Source organism: Cynoglossus semilaevis, chromosome 1, assembly GCF_000523025.1.
Source record: "Cynoglossus semilaevis isolate Cse_v1.0 chromosome 1, Cse_v1.0, whole genome shotgun sequence".
Taxonomy (NCBI): domain Eukaryota; kingdom Metazoa; phylum Chordata; class Actinopteri; order Pleuronectiformes; family Cynoglossidae; genus Cynoglossus; species Cynoglossus semilaevis.
The window spans coordinates 13369541-13385955 of NC_024307.1; the positions used below are offsets into that span (position 1 = coordinate 13369541).

A 16415-nucleotide genomic window follows, 5' to 3' on the forward strand; every position below is an offset into this window, starting at 1 on the left:
CTATAGTAAGGCATGTTTTGGGCATTTTTCATCAAATTTGTTTTGGTTTTTAACAAAAATGACACAAAAAATTCACAATTTAAAAATTTTCTCTAAATGCCCTAATTTTATGAGAAACATGCAAGAAAAGATAACATTTTTAAAAATAATTTTTCAAACATTTTTCATCAAAATTGTATAGTTTTTGAACATAAATGACACATAAATTCACATTTTGACACAAAACTTTAAATAAAAATACTTCCAAAAATATTCTCTAAATGCCCTAAATTAATGAAAAACATGCAAGAAAAGATAATATTTTGAAAAATAAATTTTCAAACATTTTTCCATCAAAATTGTTTAGTTTTTGAACAAAAATAACATGACAAATTCATATTTTGACAGAAAGCTTCACACAAAAATATTTGTAAAAATGTTCTCTTAATGCTCTAATTTTATGAGAAACATGCAAGAAAAGATAATATTTTGAAAAATAAATTTTCAAACATTTTTCCATCAAAAGTGGTTAGTTTTTGAACAAAAATAGCATGACAAATTCACATTTTGACACAAAACTTTAAATAAAAATACTTCCAAAAATATTCTCTAAATGCCCTAAATTAATGAAAAACATGCAAGAAAAGATAACATTTTTAAAAATAAATTTAGAAATATTTTCTTCAATTTTTTTAGTTTTTGACCAAAAATGACACAAAACATTCACATTTTTAGAAAAAGATTTAAACATAAAAATTACACAAAAAAATCACATTTTGACAAAAAAGTTTAAACAGAAATATTTCTAAAAATGTTCTCTAAATGCCCTTATTTTATGAGAAACATGCAAGAAAAGATAACATTTTTTAAAAATAATTTTAGAAATATTTTCTTAAATTTTTGTAGTTTTTGACCAAAAATGACATGAAGAATTCACATTTTGACAGAAAGCTTTATACAAAAATATTTCTAAAAATGTTCTCTAAGTGCCCTAATTTTATGAGAAACATGCAGGAAAAGATAACATTTAAAAATAAAAATATTAGGGTTGGGGTTAGGGTTAGGATTTGGGTTAGTCTTGGGGTTAGGGTTAGTGTTAGGGTTAGGGTTAACATGAAAAATGCACATTTTGACAGAACACTTTATACAAAGATATTTCTAAAAATGTTTTCTAAATGCCCTAATTTTATGAGAAACATGCAGGAAAAGATAACATTTAAAAATAAAAATATTAGGGTTGGGGTTAGGGTTAGGATTTGGGTTAGTCTTGGGGTTAGGGTTAGTGTTAGGGTTAGGGTTAACATGAAAAATGCACATTTTGACAGAACACTTTATACAAAGATATTTCTAAAAATGTTTTCTAAATGCCCTAATTTTATGAGAAACATGCAAGAAAATATAATATTTTTAGAAATAATTATTCAAACATTTTTCATCAAACTTGTTTAGTTTCTGAACAAAAATTACACAAAAAAATCACATTTTGACAAAAAAGTTTAAACAGAAATATTTCTAAAAATGTTCTCTAAATGCCCTTATTTTATGAGAAACATGCAAGAAAATATAATATTTTTAGAAATAATTATTCAAACATTTTTCATCAAACTTGTTTAGTTTCTGAACAAAAATTACACAAAAAAATCACATTTTGACAAAAAAGTTTAAACAGAAATATTTCTAAAAATGTTCTCTAAATGCCCTTATTTTATGAGAAACATGCAAGAAAATATAATATTTTTAGAAATAATTATTCAAACATTTTTCATCAAACTTGTTTAGTTTCTGAACAAAAATTACACAAAAAAATCACATTTTGACAAAAAAGTTTAAACAGAAATATTTCTAAAAATGTTCTCTAAGTGCACTAATTTTATGAGAAACATGCAAGAAAATATAATATTTTTAGAAATAATTATTCAAACATTTTTCATCAAACTTGTTTAGTTTCTGAACAAAAATTACACAAAAAAATCACATTTTGACAAAAAAGTTTAAACAGAAATATTTCTAAAAATGTTCTCTAAGTGCCCTAAGTTTATGAGAAACATGCAAGAAAAGATAACATTTTTAAAATTAATTTTTCAAAGATTTTTCATTACAATTGTTTAGTTTTTGACCAAAAATGACATAAAAAATTCACATTTTTACAATTTGTCCAACATGACATGCCAAAATTAGGATTTTGCTGAAAAATTCTAAAAAAAAATGTTTTTCCAAATTCTTATGGAAAAAAAAACTTAATGAATAGGTCCTTAAAACTAAAGTTTTGACCCTAAATTTGTTAAATTGCGCCCAGTAAATAGAAAAGAAAATATATTATACAATACAAATTTCTAAGATTTCAACAATGCCTCGGCTCTCCCCCCAAAAATACTTTTTTAACAACTTGATGCATTTTGCTCCAAGTGACGCCACAACATTCAATCCTGGTGTCGCCGTACGCTGTGTAGCACATGGGTCAACAAAGGTCACAGTACAGTATTTTTACTTGGCTGTAATGAGATTGAGACACAGAGAAACCATGAAATAAATTTACACTTTATTTCATAAAACATTTGGTTTTTAAAAAGCATTGTGCTGCTGTGACGTCGTGATATTTCTTTTTCCACACTTTTACAGAAGGCAAAAAAGAATTTAATATTCAGGTATCGCAGTACTTGTTGTAGGGGAGTAAAGAGGGAGGAGAGAGAGGTGACGTTGAAAGGAAAGGTGAGAAGGATTAGTGGGTGTGTCTTTGTCTGTGGCTCTTTCACATTCTCTCAGGGCTCATATAAACCCTGCTCAACCTGTTGTTGTCACTGCACCTGTACCAGACACACACACTGTCACAGTGATACTGCGTGTGTTCAGTATGTTATATATGATACTGTTCAAGGTGATACTAGGAGTTAGTACAACTACGTCTGTCCTGCCCGGAATATTCCTCAGCTGATCTTCACCTGTGGACTGGGAGTTTCCTCATACCTTCCAGTCCTGGACTTTAACCTGATCGGACCATTGTTTTTTTTCTTTCCCTGTTTGTACTTTGCTGCTGTTTTGACTGTGTACATGCATCACTGCAAGTCATTCTGTGTCACCTTTTAAGCTCGTCTCACATCTACAAACACTGTCGCATTGATTTTCTTTTTCTTGAATTTTTTTTTGTGGTCGTTTTTGTGGTCATTCAGACTTGAAAAACATTAAAAGCCCGTGAAACATCGATTCAGACTTGAAAAACATTAAAAGCCCCGCGAAACTTCCGATTCAAGACTCAGGATGATGGAGGAGGTGTCCACCATGATGGCCTATGATGCCGATCTTATGGAACAGATGAGCGAAGAGGAGATCCTGGCCTGTCTGGTCTCTGAAACAGGACCAACTTTCACGGTAAGAACCCCCACTCTGGGATTTGAGTCGATATTTGACCCAAAACATTTAGTTCAGCACGAGTCAGACCCCCCCCCCACACACACACACACACACACACACACACACACAACAGCTCTATGATCAGAGTTTTGTAAATCACCCAGAAAGACAGTGTGTTCTGTTCTGTGTAATTACTGACTAATGACGCACAGAGAAAAATATGGGCTGGACAAACTGTGGGCCACACCACGTACCTAATTCTTTTTTATGTTCTTCTGGCCCTGACCTAAACAAATAACAAACAAGCAATGACTTAAAGATTAATTTAATTTTTTGTTTATTTATTTTTTAAATGTTATTTAATTTAACTTAATTCTAATAATTGTTTTATTTTATTTTCCCTGTGGGCCAGAAATTCATTTGCATAAAAAATTGGTTACTCACAGTACACTTGACCTCATTTGGTAAGCATTTGTGGGAGCCTGGTTACGTGACAGATGTAGCCCATATGTGGTGTCCAAACTCTGGGCCACACAATTCAACATGGTGGGTGTTTTAATGGGAAACTTCCAAATTCTGGATGTCAGCTGTGGTCCACTAAGAGGCCAGGGGTCATGACCTACATTTGGTTTTATTCTTATTGGACGTGGGCCACTTAGACTTGGATGTCATTGTTAAATAAAAGTCAAGTTTATTCCATAGTATTTTATAATATATCCTGAGGTTTGGCAGAGAAGGTTTTTTTTTTACCCAGAGTGTGGGCCAGAATGTGGGCCAAACACCAAATGTGACCATGTTCCAGCTCTTTTTTTTTATCCCACCTTCATCCTCATCTCGGTCTGAGGTTGGACTGGCTCTTCTTCAGGTGGTGGATCTGTCTGAAGGAGATAACTGTCTTCATTTCTGCCAACACTCGACTGTTGTTGACACCCAGACTTTTTTTCTCTCAGGTGCCATCAAAGAAAGCCAAGCTGAAGGAGAGTCGGCTCCAGATAATGGACGGTGAGGGCAAAGATGAAGACCCTGTGGACAAATACCTGGTCAGAGAGCTTCTGTGGACTAGGGTTAGGTCGTGTCGTGTCGTGTGCATCACAGTACCTTGGTCTAACAGATAAATTGTTTTTCAGAGGGAAAACCTTCGTCTCCAGCAGACCAGTCTCCGCCTTGAGCAGGAAAATGACAACCTGGCTCACAGACTCATCTCCAGCAAAGTGGCTCTGAGGAACGCTCTGGACACGGTACACCTCCATCAGAACTTCACACTGAAGATGTAGAAATATTCTTCGTGGAAAAAAGGTTGATTTTTCTCCTCCTGTTGTTAATGTGTCTTCAGGCAGAGGACAGAGTAGATGAACTCTGTAAAGACCTGGCCCAGACCAGACATCGACTGGAGGCCACGGAGGAAGTGATGAGACACAAGGAGGAGGAGACTGCAATGGTACGAACACGGACACTACACCTTTAGCTTCAGCTTTTTACTTATTTTGATACTCAGTAGTGTTCACGACCTTGGTGGTACGTGGGGCATCGAATAGACACAAAACTCAGCCTCCTCTTTGCTACAAAATCAGCTCTTCTTCTTTGGGTTTTAAAGGCAACTTTAGATCCTTTGCTGTGGGTTACTGCCCCCTACTGGATATATTTTAATGGGTGTAAACACCTGCAGACCCACGAGTGTTGATTTTTATTTTATTAAATTCTTCTTTCACAGTTGAAAGAAGTGTTTCGGAAGGAGCTGGAAAAAACAGAGCAGGACCTGAAACGGTCATCAGGCATCATCACCGACTACAAACAGGTACAGACTCTGACTAACGGATTTCTAAAAAAGCCTTTTGATAAAGGCTTTCATGATTAACAATGCTAACATCAGACGTTCGTTCCTCTCAGATCTGCTCCCAGCTGACAAACCGTCTGGAGGAGCAGCAGAGCTCCCACAGAGAGGAGCTGGACTCCATCAGGGTGAAGATTCACGCTTTTCATCTTCTCTGTCGTTAAACGATTGTCACGACACTAAACCCTCTCATTAAATAGCATTTATTAGAGTAGGTGTAACATTCAGGGGAGAGACTGATTTTAATGATATTATCTTTTTTTTTACAGAATACAGTGAAGGTCTGCTCTCACTGTCAGCACGTTTTAGCCACCGCTGAATCATCGATCATCGGAGGTCGAACAACATCAGCAGACGCCGAGACACACGGTCAGAGGACGACAGAAAGAGACGTGCCTGAAGGAAGTGAAGCTCAGAACGAAGCAGAGCAGAAGAAGGAGGAGCAGGAGAACGATTCCCTGAAGGATCACATCAGGGAACTAGAGAAGGAGCTGGCCCAGACCAAACTTCAGTTGGTGGAGTCTAAGTGTAAAATCCAGGTAAACGGTAGAACAAATACTACTGCACGTACTACTATAGGATCAGGGAATGTCTTTGAGATGTTTCAAATCAGCCAAGAGAAAAACAAAAGGTCAAAAAGATGATGTCAATCCATCAGTGATCCAAAGTTGTTCTTGAACTTTAAAATAATAATAATAATAATAATGTTATATATATTAGCCACTCTGATAATAGGAGGCAGCAGAAAAATAGTTTTGGCTTGAAATAGATAATAGGAGGCAGCAGAAAAATAGTTAAATTTTGGTTTGAAATGAAATAGAAAACAAATTAAATGTAGCTTCCACCTAGATTATAAAAATGAAATAACGAAAGAAATTAACAATAAATATATAAAAAATAAATAATAATAAATAAACCAAAAAACAATAAATAATAAATAACTAAAAAGTGGTTTGAAGAAAGGAATTAGCTCAAAGGCTAACAAAAGGCGGGCTGTCTACAGTAGCAACAAGTGTATCAAACGTGGTAAGATAGAATTTGTTAAGAAACAGGCACAAAAAGGTAAAATGTGCGTTAATACATAGCTAAAAGTAAAACCTGAAAATTCTAAATGTTCGTAGAAAAAATAAATATATATATAATATATAAATTAGCTAAATTAGCACAGAAATGAACACCCTCACTCGCTTATTTTAAATATGTTTTGTTTTAAAAAAGAAAATATTTGGCCATACCTCTTTGAGTGCCCGAAAGAAACCAAGAGCCAGATTTTGGACACACCAGATGAGCAGATGAATGTAACATTTATTCAGAGACACTTCAGCTTCCAGCAGCAGGTCGGAGAGAATCCTGTAGTTTCCACGGCTTCGCTGTGATGAAGAACAATCACATTTGACAGCAGTGAACGTGACAAAGAAGATTACGGCTGTGAGACAGAGCAGGAACTAATTCATGTGGAAACAAAGGCAGAAAAAAGTGAAAGAAACGCTTTCCCTTCTCTAAACTCTCTGGACCAGAGCCTCTTCTATAATCTGACCTAATCCCAGTTTTAATCCTAAACCCAAATCCATGAATTATCCACTACAATCCCCTCGGAAAGTGACAAACACAGACAATTAACTCACTCTGAATATTTGTTATAATTGGACAGAATAAAATTAACAGAAACCTATGTGTATACATTTATAGCTACAGAACGAGGAGAAATAAATCATATTTAAAACATACAGAAAATAGTCTAGAAATAGCAAAAAAAATTCAAAGGTCAAAGAAAGAAAAAAAGGAACAAAAATAGCTGTATGTAATAAAACTAAGACAGAAATCTAATAAAACTAATCTCGACTGTAAAAAAAAATTATAAAAATGTTTTAAAAAATTATTAACATTTTTTAATTAGCTACATAGAAGCTTGTATTGTTTGTTTGTTTAGATGGCAGGTCAGCAACATTTTGGGAAACCAATGGCCGCACAGTTTAATGTCTCACTTTTTCAAATTCCCATGTTAGGAGCTGCAGCATCAGCAAGGAATGATGGCCAACCAGCTCCAGGAAACTAAAAACAGCTGGATTAACAAGGCTTTCACCTCCCTGAGAACCTCCAACGGGGGACTCCAAGCTCTCAGCCTACCCAGAGATGGAGCTCCTTCACTGGGATGGAACCTCCACGGAGGCTCCCTGTCTGAAAAGATGCTTTCATGGCGCCTGGGAGAAAACAGAGTCACTCATAGCTTGGACATCAAACCATCAGACTCCTGAAACAAGATGTATAGAAATCTATAGCTGCTATAAATCACTATGAACACTAGAGGGTGGCAAGAAGCTCGCGTAAACGCAAAAAGACTTGTATTTATCACTGTATTGGATGCATTACAGCTACTGTATATGTGCCATATGAAACACTTTGTATATAAACCATAAAAATACAGTATTTACTAAAACAACTAAACAAGTGAAACCATGTATTTTCCTACTGGTGACATAAGAAAACCCCAGGCTGTGACGCCCCTTTCGCTCTTCCTCTTTAAGCACACATTTAAAGGCGACTAACTGCGGCTTAGAATCAGAGAGAAGGAGAAGAAGGAGAAACCACAGACAGCGGTGTCTTATCGCTGAACTTTGACTAGGAGATCGTAACCAGCGGAAACAGCAGTTACGGCGGCTGTTCAACACAGCTTCAACTGGATTTGACTTCTCTGTTTTTTTTTAACACATAAACGGAGTCATGTCTGCGCTGCTCTCAACCGTCAGCCTCCTCCTGTGTCTCCAGGGAGTTCCAGCTCTGGATCTGTTCAGAGTGACTAGAACCCCTGCTGGTAAGTACTGGTAATCAAACTGGACTAATTAACTCTTACACCTTTTCTGGGAGCGAATATTTTAGGCACATTTAAGATTCCTAAAAATGAAAGTTACAAGAATCAAGTCGTGTGTTTATCATATTATAGATCAGAATGATGAGGAAATTCATGCAGAATATTACCTGAATGGAGTTCATTTTAAAACTAAATAAAAAAATAAGAAAAACAAATACTGTAGGACAGAGTATTTTGGCCACAAAGTGAAAATATATATATAATTAGAAAAATTAGAAAAATCAAATCATAGGTTTATAATAATAATAAAGGTCTGAATTAATGGGGAAAAAAATCAATGTCAATGAATCAAAAGCCGAAAGGTTTACCAGTAAAATTCTCATATTTACTATTAGAAAAAAAACAACGTTATTTATACGGAAAAAAGCTATGATGAACAGAATGAAGAGCAGAATGAATAAAATGCAACGTTACTTGCAAAAGGTCATCAAAACATAGTCAAGAAAACTGTGAAATTAGCTGAACAGAATATAAAAACAATCATTAAATGGGCTAAGGTTAGCTAATAGCTAGCCAAAGCTAAAATATGCAACTACAACTACAAGTTAGCCTATTTAACTATATGTTTTCATTCCATCTTTTTACAAAAAAAAATTTAAAAACCTTCTACAAAAATAAAGTCATCAGTTTATAAAAATACAGTCCAAAATACTAAGAATATTAAGTCAAAAATCTTTTCAAATTTCTTATTTACAACAATTAAGCCATAAATTTATGATAATAGTCAAAGTCAACTTTATTGTCTAATAAAATATAGAATATAGGGTAAAATAAAAGTATTTGTTTAATTTTATGGCTACGTACCACGTACAGTTGATGTAGAACATTGGTTATTATTTCAGATGCTCCCATCATTCCCAGAGTGCACTGCTGGTGTAACAGTTATCCCGACACGACTCTCTGCTCCTGGCCTGAAACTTCACATGAACCTCATACGCATTACATCACCACCTACAGGTACATCTTACAAAAAGAATCAACTCTTTTTCTGCTGTGTTCTAAACCCTAAACACTGGGAAAAAAACAAATTTTGATTAGCTTGGAGTCATGTGACAGTTTCCTGGTCTTGTGAAGCTCATTTACACGTGTGTGTTTGTCAGAGAGCGACACGGTCATCCCATGACCAACAACTGCCTCGTCATCCCACCCACACCTCGATCTCCATCTTCTGGTTCCTCATCCTCATCTGATCAGGTATACGTCCTACCAACTCAATTAGAAAAAGAACATTTAGGTATTATATTATTAATAATTTAGACTCATTTTATCATTTATGCCAACTTTAGGTGTTTCTGGGATGTTTATTTTAATATATCAAAAATGTAGGGTAATTATGTCTTGACTTAATTTCCTTAGAGTCCTCATTAAATGAATACTAATTATTCCTCTATGATTGTTGCTAATGTTTAGCAAAAAGCTTGCACTGCTTTGCAATCTTTTACCTTATGTTGGCCGACCATCTTTAAAAAGAAGAAAGAAATTTATATTGACGTCCGATCACGGGCCAGATGTGAGAGTTTTGTGGCCGAGAAGTGGCCCATGGGCCAGAAATTTGACACCCCTGGTCTTGGGTATCATACAACTTCTTTTGTTTATTATTATTTGTATGTTTTTAACAGTTAAAGGTTAGCTACGTGAGCCATTGTTTTGCCATATTGAATGGAACGCAGACTAAATTTGGAGACATATTTTAGCTCATTTTGTTTACTTTCTGACTGTCCTGTCAGCCTCCGTGGGCTTCTACGTTGTTTTACCTGTTTCCTCCTAGAGAGGTTAGAAAAAAACACATTTTCAGTCGTGGAGGGATTTTCCGTACAGTTAACACAGTAACATATTGGAAGAAATGAAACCAGTCACATGAAGCAAGAACAAATTTCCAACCACAGTGTCTTAGATTCTGGGAAAACCCCTCTGTCTCGTTTGTAGTTTTGTTTGAGCGGCTAAAAGTGGTTAAACTGCATGATTTCCTTTGAATAAAATAAATTAAAACATTATTGAACATTATGTGGCATAGCAATATATATATCTATATTTATTCAAATTCATGTTCGAGTCCTTGTATCCACTCGATGCTCACTCTGAGTCTGAATCTGCTGAAGAGATTTTTTTCATGTAAAACAGGACTTTTTTTTTTCCCACTGTCTCCAAAGTTCTGCTTGGTGTGTGATCTATTTTGGTTGGCTAAGCTAACTGTTGAACAATCCTTGCTCTCCCCTGTTTTGTGTTTGTATGGAATGTTTGATATATATAATATATAAACATATGTCCCTGTTTCAGGAATGGCTGTGCCAACTGTCTGACCTGAAGCTCTTCACAGACTACATCATCAACGTCACCGCTGTGTCACCTGCTGGGAGCAGCTCCTTCCTGTCAGGATTAATGATGGAGGACATCGGTGAGAACTGAAATTATAATGAGAAAATAAAAAAAAACAAATGTAGGATCCGACCACAACTGAACAGCAGCTTCACATTATTGGTTACATTTAAGAAGAGAAGGCAAGGGTGTGAGAAGAGGAAGTGAAGTGACGTCACCTTTTGTTTTTTATGATTCTGCAGTGAAACCAGACCCTCCTGTGGACGTGCGGGTTTCCCTTCAGAACAAGAGGCACCTGTTGGTGGAATGGTCTCCTCCGTCCAGTTGGAGAGACCTGGAGATCTTCCCTCTGAAATACCACATCCGGTACCAGTGGGAAAACAGAGGCTCCCCCAAATCAGTCAACGTGAGTTTGCTCAGATTAATCAGATTAATATTACAGATTAATTAACAACTAACATGAATTACCCTTGAATTTCTTTAACACAGGATCAATTTATGTATAATGAATATTGAATGTTGTGTTTCCTGCAGCTGGGTCCGTTTGAAAGCACCAGTGTGGAACTGAAAGGCCTGAGTCCAGGCAGACAGTACCAGCTCCAGGTCTGTTCTAGAGAACTGATGGGTCTGGGATCCTGCAGCGACTGGAGCTCACCTGTTTATATCACTGTTCCCCGGACTAACCTGTAGACACCGGGCCGTCTCACCTCTGCTGTCAAGTTACTGAGCCACCGCTGCCTTTAATGCACAAACAATGCTGATGTTGTATTTATAAAATTAATATTTATTTATTGCAATGCTGCTGTCTTTGAGGAAAAAAAAATCTAAAAATCAAATAAAAACAATTCATTCAACATCAACGGACATTTCCTCTCAATTTCTGTCAATCAACTACATCCACCACTAGTGGAGTAACGAACTCAGAGTGCCGGATGCCCATGGTGAAAGATGGAGGTTTGGGAAGATGCAGATGATACTTCTCCGGCCTGTAGGCCCCCGGGCCGGGAATAGTGAGGGAATAACTCGGCCTTTTGGAGCGGCCCTGCATGGAGAAGGACGGCTGACGCCGGTGGTAAATGTCTGGGTTGGTGCTACTGTATTTTGCGGGTCCGGGGCTCATGGCAAGATCCTCAGTGGGATCTCCGACCTTCCTGCGCCCTGAGAAGCTGAAGCTGGCACTGGAGGCTTTGGTAGGAACCTGGCAGCCCAGGAGGTTAGGGAGGCTGTAGCTGTCAGAGAGAGGAGAACACAGTCTGAGCTTCAGGATGGAGACGTTTTATATTAGCAAAAAAAAAAAACATCATTTCAAAGAAAAGCTGAAAAGGTCGTGAATTAGCATTTCTCAATACCACCATTTTGGTTTAAACCATTGAGTTTGAAAAGAGGGCATCGACCATAACTGGTCTTTCCCAACACTTTGTCTATTTATTAAAAAAAAAAACACCTGACTAAATGTTGACCCTAATATTGTTTAAAAACTGCCAAGATTATAGCAGGCTAAGCTAATAGTGGCTAGGAAAATATTTAAGTTACTAAATAACTTTGGACAGGAATGGCTTAATTAGTTATTATTATAAATTTTGCAAATAATAGTTTAACAAAAGATAAGAAAAATAAAGAATTTTAGCTAAAGGTTAGCTGCATAATAAAAATATGTAGTCAACATAGCATTAATATTTAAATTAGATGCAGTTTAAAGTTTGTTTAAAAAATATAAAAAATATCATTTAAACCTAGCAAAACATTCTCACAATGTGACTCTTTAGACATAAGGCAACATGAAATAAAAATTTTTTAAAAAAGTTGTCAATCTAAATGAACACATTCATCAATAAAGGAAAGATTCCAAGAGCCAACTTTTCTGAAAAAGGATAGTTAAAAAATTTGCTACATTTAAAGCAATAAAAACTTTTTTTAAAATATAAAGATGATATTTAACCCATATAGGCTGATATATACAGGAGAATGTGCAAAAAAGCTTGGCAAAATTATAGTTATAATTATAAATTATTATGACCAAAACAAAGTATCAAACTGTGGTCAGAAGTCAGGGAAGAAAGAGCCTTTTTATTTTAAAAATACTTATTTTTATCTGAGATAAAATGAAAATAATACAGACTTGAAATTCATCAGAATGAAACTTATTAAAAGGTGAATTTAGAAAATGGTTAAATTGAAATAGTCTCATGTTTAGCACAAAAAAGTGCTAAAAGGAAAATTGTTAAAGCCAATAATGTCCAAAAAAACCCCTCAGAACTGGACTTAAATGTAATAAAAACCTGTTTGGTGCTGGAACTGCATCTGAAGATCGGTATCTGGTCCTGGAGCCCATGGAGTAGGACGGAGCTCTGACGTGGTTGTTTAGAGGTGGAGCCTTTTCTGGACTGTAGGCTCCAGGACCTGGAGTCTGGAACAACTCACCTGAGAAGATACAGCTACAGGTTTGACCAATCGTATTCAACCACAAGTAACTGAAGGGGTGAAACTCTGTGTCAGCATCAACAACACCAAAACGTCTTCTTCTAAAAAATAATTTAAATATATATATATATGTATAGATGTATACATATATAGATCACCTTTACTTCCTGAGCGACCAGTTCTACCCAGGATAGAGTAGGATGGTGTCTTTATTTGCCCAAACCGGGTTACACTGGCTCCGACGTGGTACCGTGGTCCTGGACTGGAGTCTGCAGAACTAAGAGCTACAAATACACAAGTTTTGATTTTTTCCCGTATTTTTCAAGAAAAATAAAATCACAAACAGCCGTAAAAAGCCAAATAATTTGGGGATCTTCTCTGCAGTAATATATTTTAAAAGCCATTAAGCTAAGTAAGCTAATTTACAGACACTTTTAGACCATTTTAGCTGCTATTGTTACATGTTCGACAACATGATGAATTTGTTTTTATTGTTACATGATGTGGCAAGATATGTTTGATATAAAGTTCTTTCAGCTAATTTCTGACTCTTTTTTTTCTTTGACATCCCAAAAATTAATTTCCATTTTTTCAATTTATTATATTAGAAACAAAAATAAACCATTTCACTTCATAGTTTTATTTTAACAATTTCTTAAAAATATTTTAAGAAATTGTATAATGTGTGTAATGTAGTAAGTGTAAAATAAAAACTCTGAATAAATAACTTTGAAGATCAAATCCAGATATTTTCAAGATAAATACTAGTATCTAAAAATGTTTTAACTTTTTTTTTAACAGAACAGAACAACACAATTTCCTAAAGATAAAAACTGACTTCTGTTGCGGCTGTGCAGGGTGTACGCCGGGCTGCTGGGTTTGGTGAAGTCATGGTTGATGTATCCAACAGTAGGGGGCAGAGCATAACGGGCAGGACCTGGGCCTGACAGAGGAGGAGGGTGAAGAGTTAGAAGAAGAGGAGGGGGAGAGGGATGAAAATGATGCAACAGTTTCAGTTCCTATCAGCTTCGCACTCTCTCTACGTGTTTCTCTGGCCGTGGCCACGTTCTCGCTGATGATTTCCACATGCAGCTCTTTGACTGATTTTCTATGGTCATGCATTTTAACGTCTTTCCTTTGCTTGTTTGAGAAAAACTCCAAACAAGGCCAGAAATCTCAGGAAAAAAATGTGGAACAACGTCACTTAAAAGTTGTAAAAACCTTCACCGCAAAAGAGGCAACTTCCTACATGGGTACTTACGCAACCACAAAAACATATACATACATATATACTGTATTTATACATAAGTATATAGAGAAATGTTGTCTTGTATCTCAGAAAAAATATTTGTGTGGGGATTTAGACATTCAATATTACTGGTACTGCAGCCCACAGGTGGCAGTAGTGCACCTAAAGTACAGATGCCGGCCAGGAGACAATGCACAGGACATGAGGCTTTATGACATGGTCTCTACTTTGGCAAGAAAAGTAAATCCTATGAAAAGAAAAAAAAAAAGAAAAGAAAATTGAAATCCTTATTTGGTTGTGAGAGTCTGTGCCACCCACGCAGCTACCACAGGAGCCCCCATTAAATATGTGTTTCCTCTGGGGCTCGAACCCAGGACCTTCTGCGTGTAAGGCAGATGTGTGAGGCAGGTGTGGCAAGTGCTACATTACGGAAACAAAAACAATGTAGCACAATAAACAACTAGAGAGCATTAAAGAAGGTATCACATTGGTGTCTGTATCAGCAGATACTCCAGGTTGTAGTACTAGGTTGTAGTTGTAGTACTACAGTGTGGGCATCAGTCATGGAAACGTGGTAGAACTCTGTGTCAGGCCTTGTACCTATGATACATGCAGCTGACATGTCACGGCGGACTGGTCAACGGTCATCCTGAGACTTTGGCCATTATTGGACCAATCATGTTGGACCATCTATTTTGTACCTGTACAGTATACACTATAATACACTTTACTTGTCAACACTTAGTAACAAACACCGTCCTTATTATAAATGTCATCAAAGGTTCAATGATAACCCTGCCAAAGCTGCTGGAGACCCCCCCCCCCTCTCCCCCCCATCTTAACACCTCCCACCTACTAACATCACACTCCTAAAACCATAACGTCCGTCTGACATCTTTTGGACTCACCCTCCTACAAACAGAGTGATGGACTGACCTCGTTCCCTGGCAGAGATTATGGGCCGTTTCTTCACCGCCACCTCCTCCATAACCTCCTTCTCCTCCTCTCTGCTCCCTCTGTGACTCTTCCACTCATCCTTCCCTGGTGTTTCTGTCTCCAGGGGATCAGCGTCTTCTCAGGATGAATTATACATGACCAGGAGGTGAAGAAACCTTAGATTGACACAGGCATGTGGTGAAACCACAGACTCCACCTTCAGGACGACCAACAACCACCGCACAGCCCCGGAGCCCACCGCAGCTCCTGGGTAAGTCAGTCAGGGTCCACAGTGGGAGAATATCACAGGTTACATTTTGACAGTAAAACAATTAGAAACTAATGATTTGTTACATCCAATAAACAGGTTTCCAATGCTTTCGTATTTGTTCTAGCACATTCTTCGTAGCTATCCTTTGGCTGTCAATCAGCCCTTCCTAGTTTACAATGTGTTTTTGCTTATTTTAACTAATTATTTCCAACATTATACAGTCCATAATTTCCTACAAGTTTCCCCTTCTAAAGTTTTTAGTTTGTTTAGCTAAGTTTGTTTCAACCATAAGTTATGTTGCCTCTAATGGCAAACCAGATTAGCATCGATTAGCATCGCTTGATGTCTTTGAGTTGATTTGGTTTTAATAAAAATTTACTGCAGGGCAAAATTAGGGGTTTTTCTTTTTCATTACAGATTTTTATCTGTCCTTAATTTTATTTTGGACTAAATTTTGTCTTCTCTAATATTTTTGACATAAATATAACCTTTTTCTATATGTTTTTCTGGCTTTAGCTAGTCCGTGCTAACATTATTCCATCTTTATGGGACGTCAAGCTTTTTATATATTTATTTTACCAATCTATGTGGATACTTTTTACAGTTTTTATGTAATTCTTTTTCATTACAGTTTGCCTACATTTAATCACTTTTGGTGATTTCTGCTGTAATCGTTTAGCCATAAAATTTACTCTTTTTTTTTACTATTTCAGGACAGACTTTTTTATGCCAACATCTTCTGTATAAATGGTTTTATCTTGTTTTCATCATTATATAAAAAAATACTAAAATTGTGGGCAAACAAACTTTTAGCTGTCTTTGCATGCCTTTATCTCTATATTGGAGGTACGTTTTTGAGGTATTCCTAACTAAGTTCTTGTTGTGTCACTTCCCCCTTGTGTTGTCTAAAATGAAGTGCTGCAGCCATTATGTAAGAATCAGTAAGAGTCTGTTTGGGTGCCTCATGTTTCATCACATTACTAATTGAGCCCAGAAATTGACTCAGTAAATGTGGTAAAATCTAGTCCATCTGTTTAAAACTTAATTATTGTCTCAGGTATCACAGGAGGAACAGTTGGCCCTCTGGTGTTTTACACATTATTGAATCAGGCTCTACTTGAAAAAAAAATTGGATTCAACAGATCTCTGACCAAACTTGAATTGAATTTTGAAAAATACATCGCAGTTTCTTGTT

General features: G+C 36.3%; 3 protein-coding genes and 1 long non-coding RNA gene across 5 annotated transcripts in view; 2 read left to right on the forward strand and 2 right to left on the reverse strand.

Annotated features, from left to right (window-relative positions):
• Positions 1-3185: 3185 nt before the first annotated feature.
• Positions 3186-7598, forward strand: LOC103380181 (rab GTPase-activating protein 1-like). The gene is made up of 8 exons (XM_008312022.2): positions 3186-3345; positions 4278-4367; positions 4455-4565; positions 4661-4765; positions 5039-5122; positions 5215-5286; positions 5428-5697; positions 7165-7598. The coding sequence occupies exons 1-8, from the start codon at positions 3235-3237 to the stop codon at positions 7411-7413; spliced, it is 1092 nt and encodes a 363-aa protein (XP_008310244.1). The 5' UTR covers positions 3186-3234; the 3' UTR covers positions 7414-7598.
• On the reverse strand, positions 3283-4559 carry LOC112487422 (uncharacterized). The gene is made up of 2 exons (XR_003050479.1): positions 4426-4559; positions 3283-4350 (listed from the first exon to the last, which is right to left on the reverse strand). It is a non-coding gene; the product is annotated as an uncharacterized LOC112487422 (long non-coding RNA).
• A 131-nt stretch (positions 7599-7729) lies between the features above and the next one.
• ebi3 (Epstein-Barr virus induced 3) lies at positions 7730-11203 on the forward strand. Its single transcript, NM_001294237.1, is given in 6 exon segments — positions 7730-7970; positions 8870-8984; positions 9128-9221; positions 10305-10422; positions 10586-10749; positions 10878-11203. Coding segments are annotated over 6 exon segments (738 nt in total). The 5' UTR covers positions 7730-7879; the 3' UTR covers positions 11034-11203.
• Positions 11197-16415, reverse strand: part of odf3l2a (outer dense fiber of sperm tails 3-like 2a) — a 6178-nt gene continuing 959 nt past the window's right edge. Inside the window, exons 2-6 of one of the 2 annotated variants that reach the window (XM_025058136.1) lie at positions 14950-15216; positions 13603-13707; positions 12923-13048; positions 12623-12764; positions 11197-11572 (exon numbers count right to left, since the gene is read on the reverse strand). In XM_025058136.1, coding sequence (XP_024913904.1) covers positions 11227-11572; positions 12623-12764; positions 12923-13048; positions 13603-13707; positions 14950-15001 — 771 coding nt within the window. In that variant the 5' untranslated portion in view covers positions 15002-15216 and the 3' untranslated portion in view covers positions 11197-11226. Of the gene's footprint in view, positions 11573-12622; positions 12765-12922; positions 13049-13602; positions 13708-14949; positions 16410-16415 lie in introns of those variants that run through there. The other variant, XM_008312000.3, reaches the window with a different exon arrangement.

Bases quoted from the DNA above. Each gene is read 5' to 3' on its own strand.
- LOC103380181 (XM_008312022.2), top strand. From the start codon at position 3,235: ATGATGGAGGAGGTGTCCACCATGATGGCCTATGATGCCGATCTTATG. The intron at 3,346-4,277 runs GTAAGAACCCCC...TTTTTCTCTCAG, and splicing joins AAACAGGACCAACTTTCACG to GTGCCATCAAAGAAAGCCAA. The intron at 4,566-4,660 runs GTACACCTCCAT...ATGTGTCTTCAG, and splicing joins TGAGGAACGCTCTGGACACG to GCAGAGGACAGAGTAGATGA.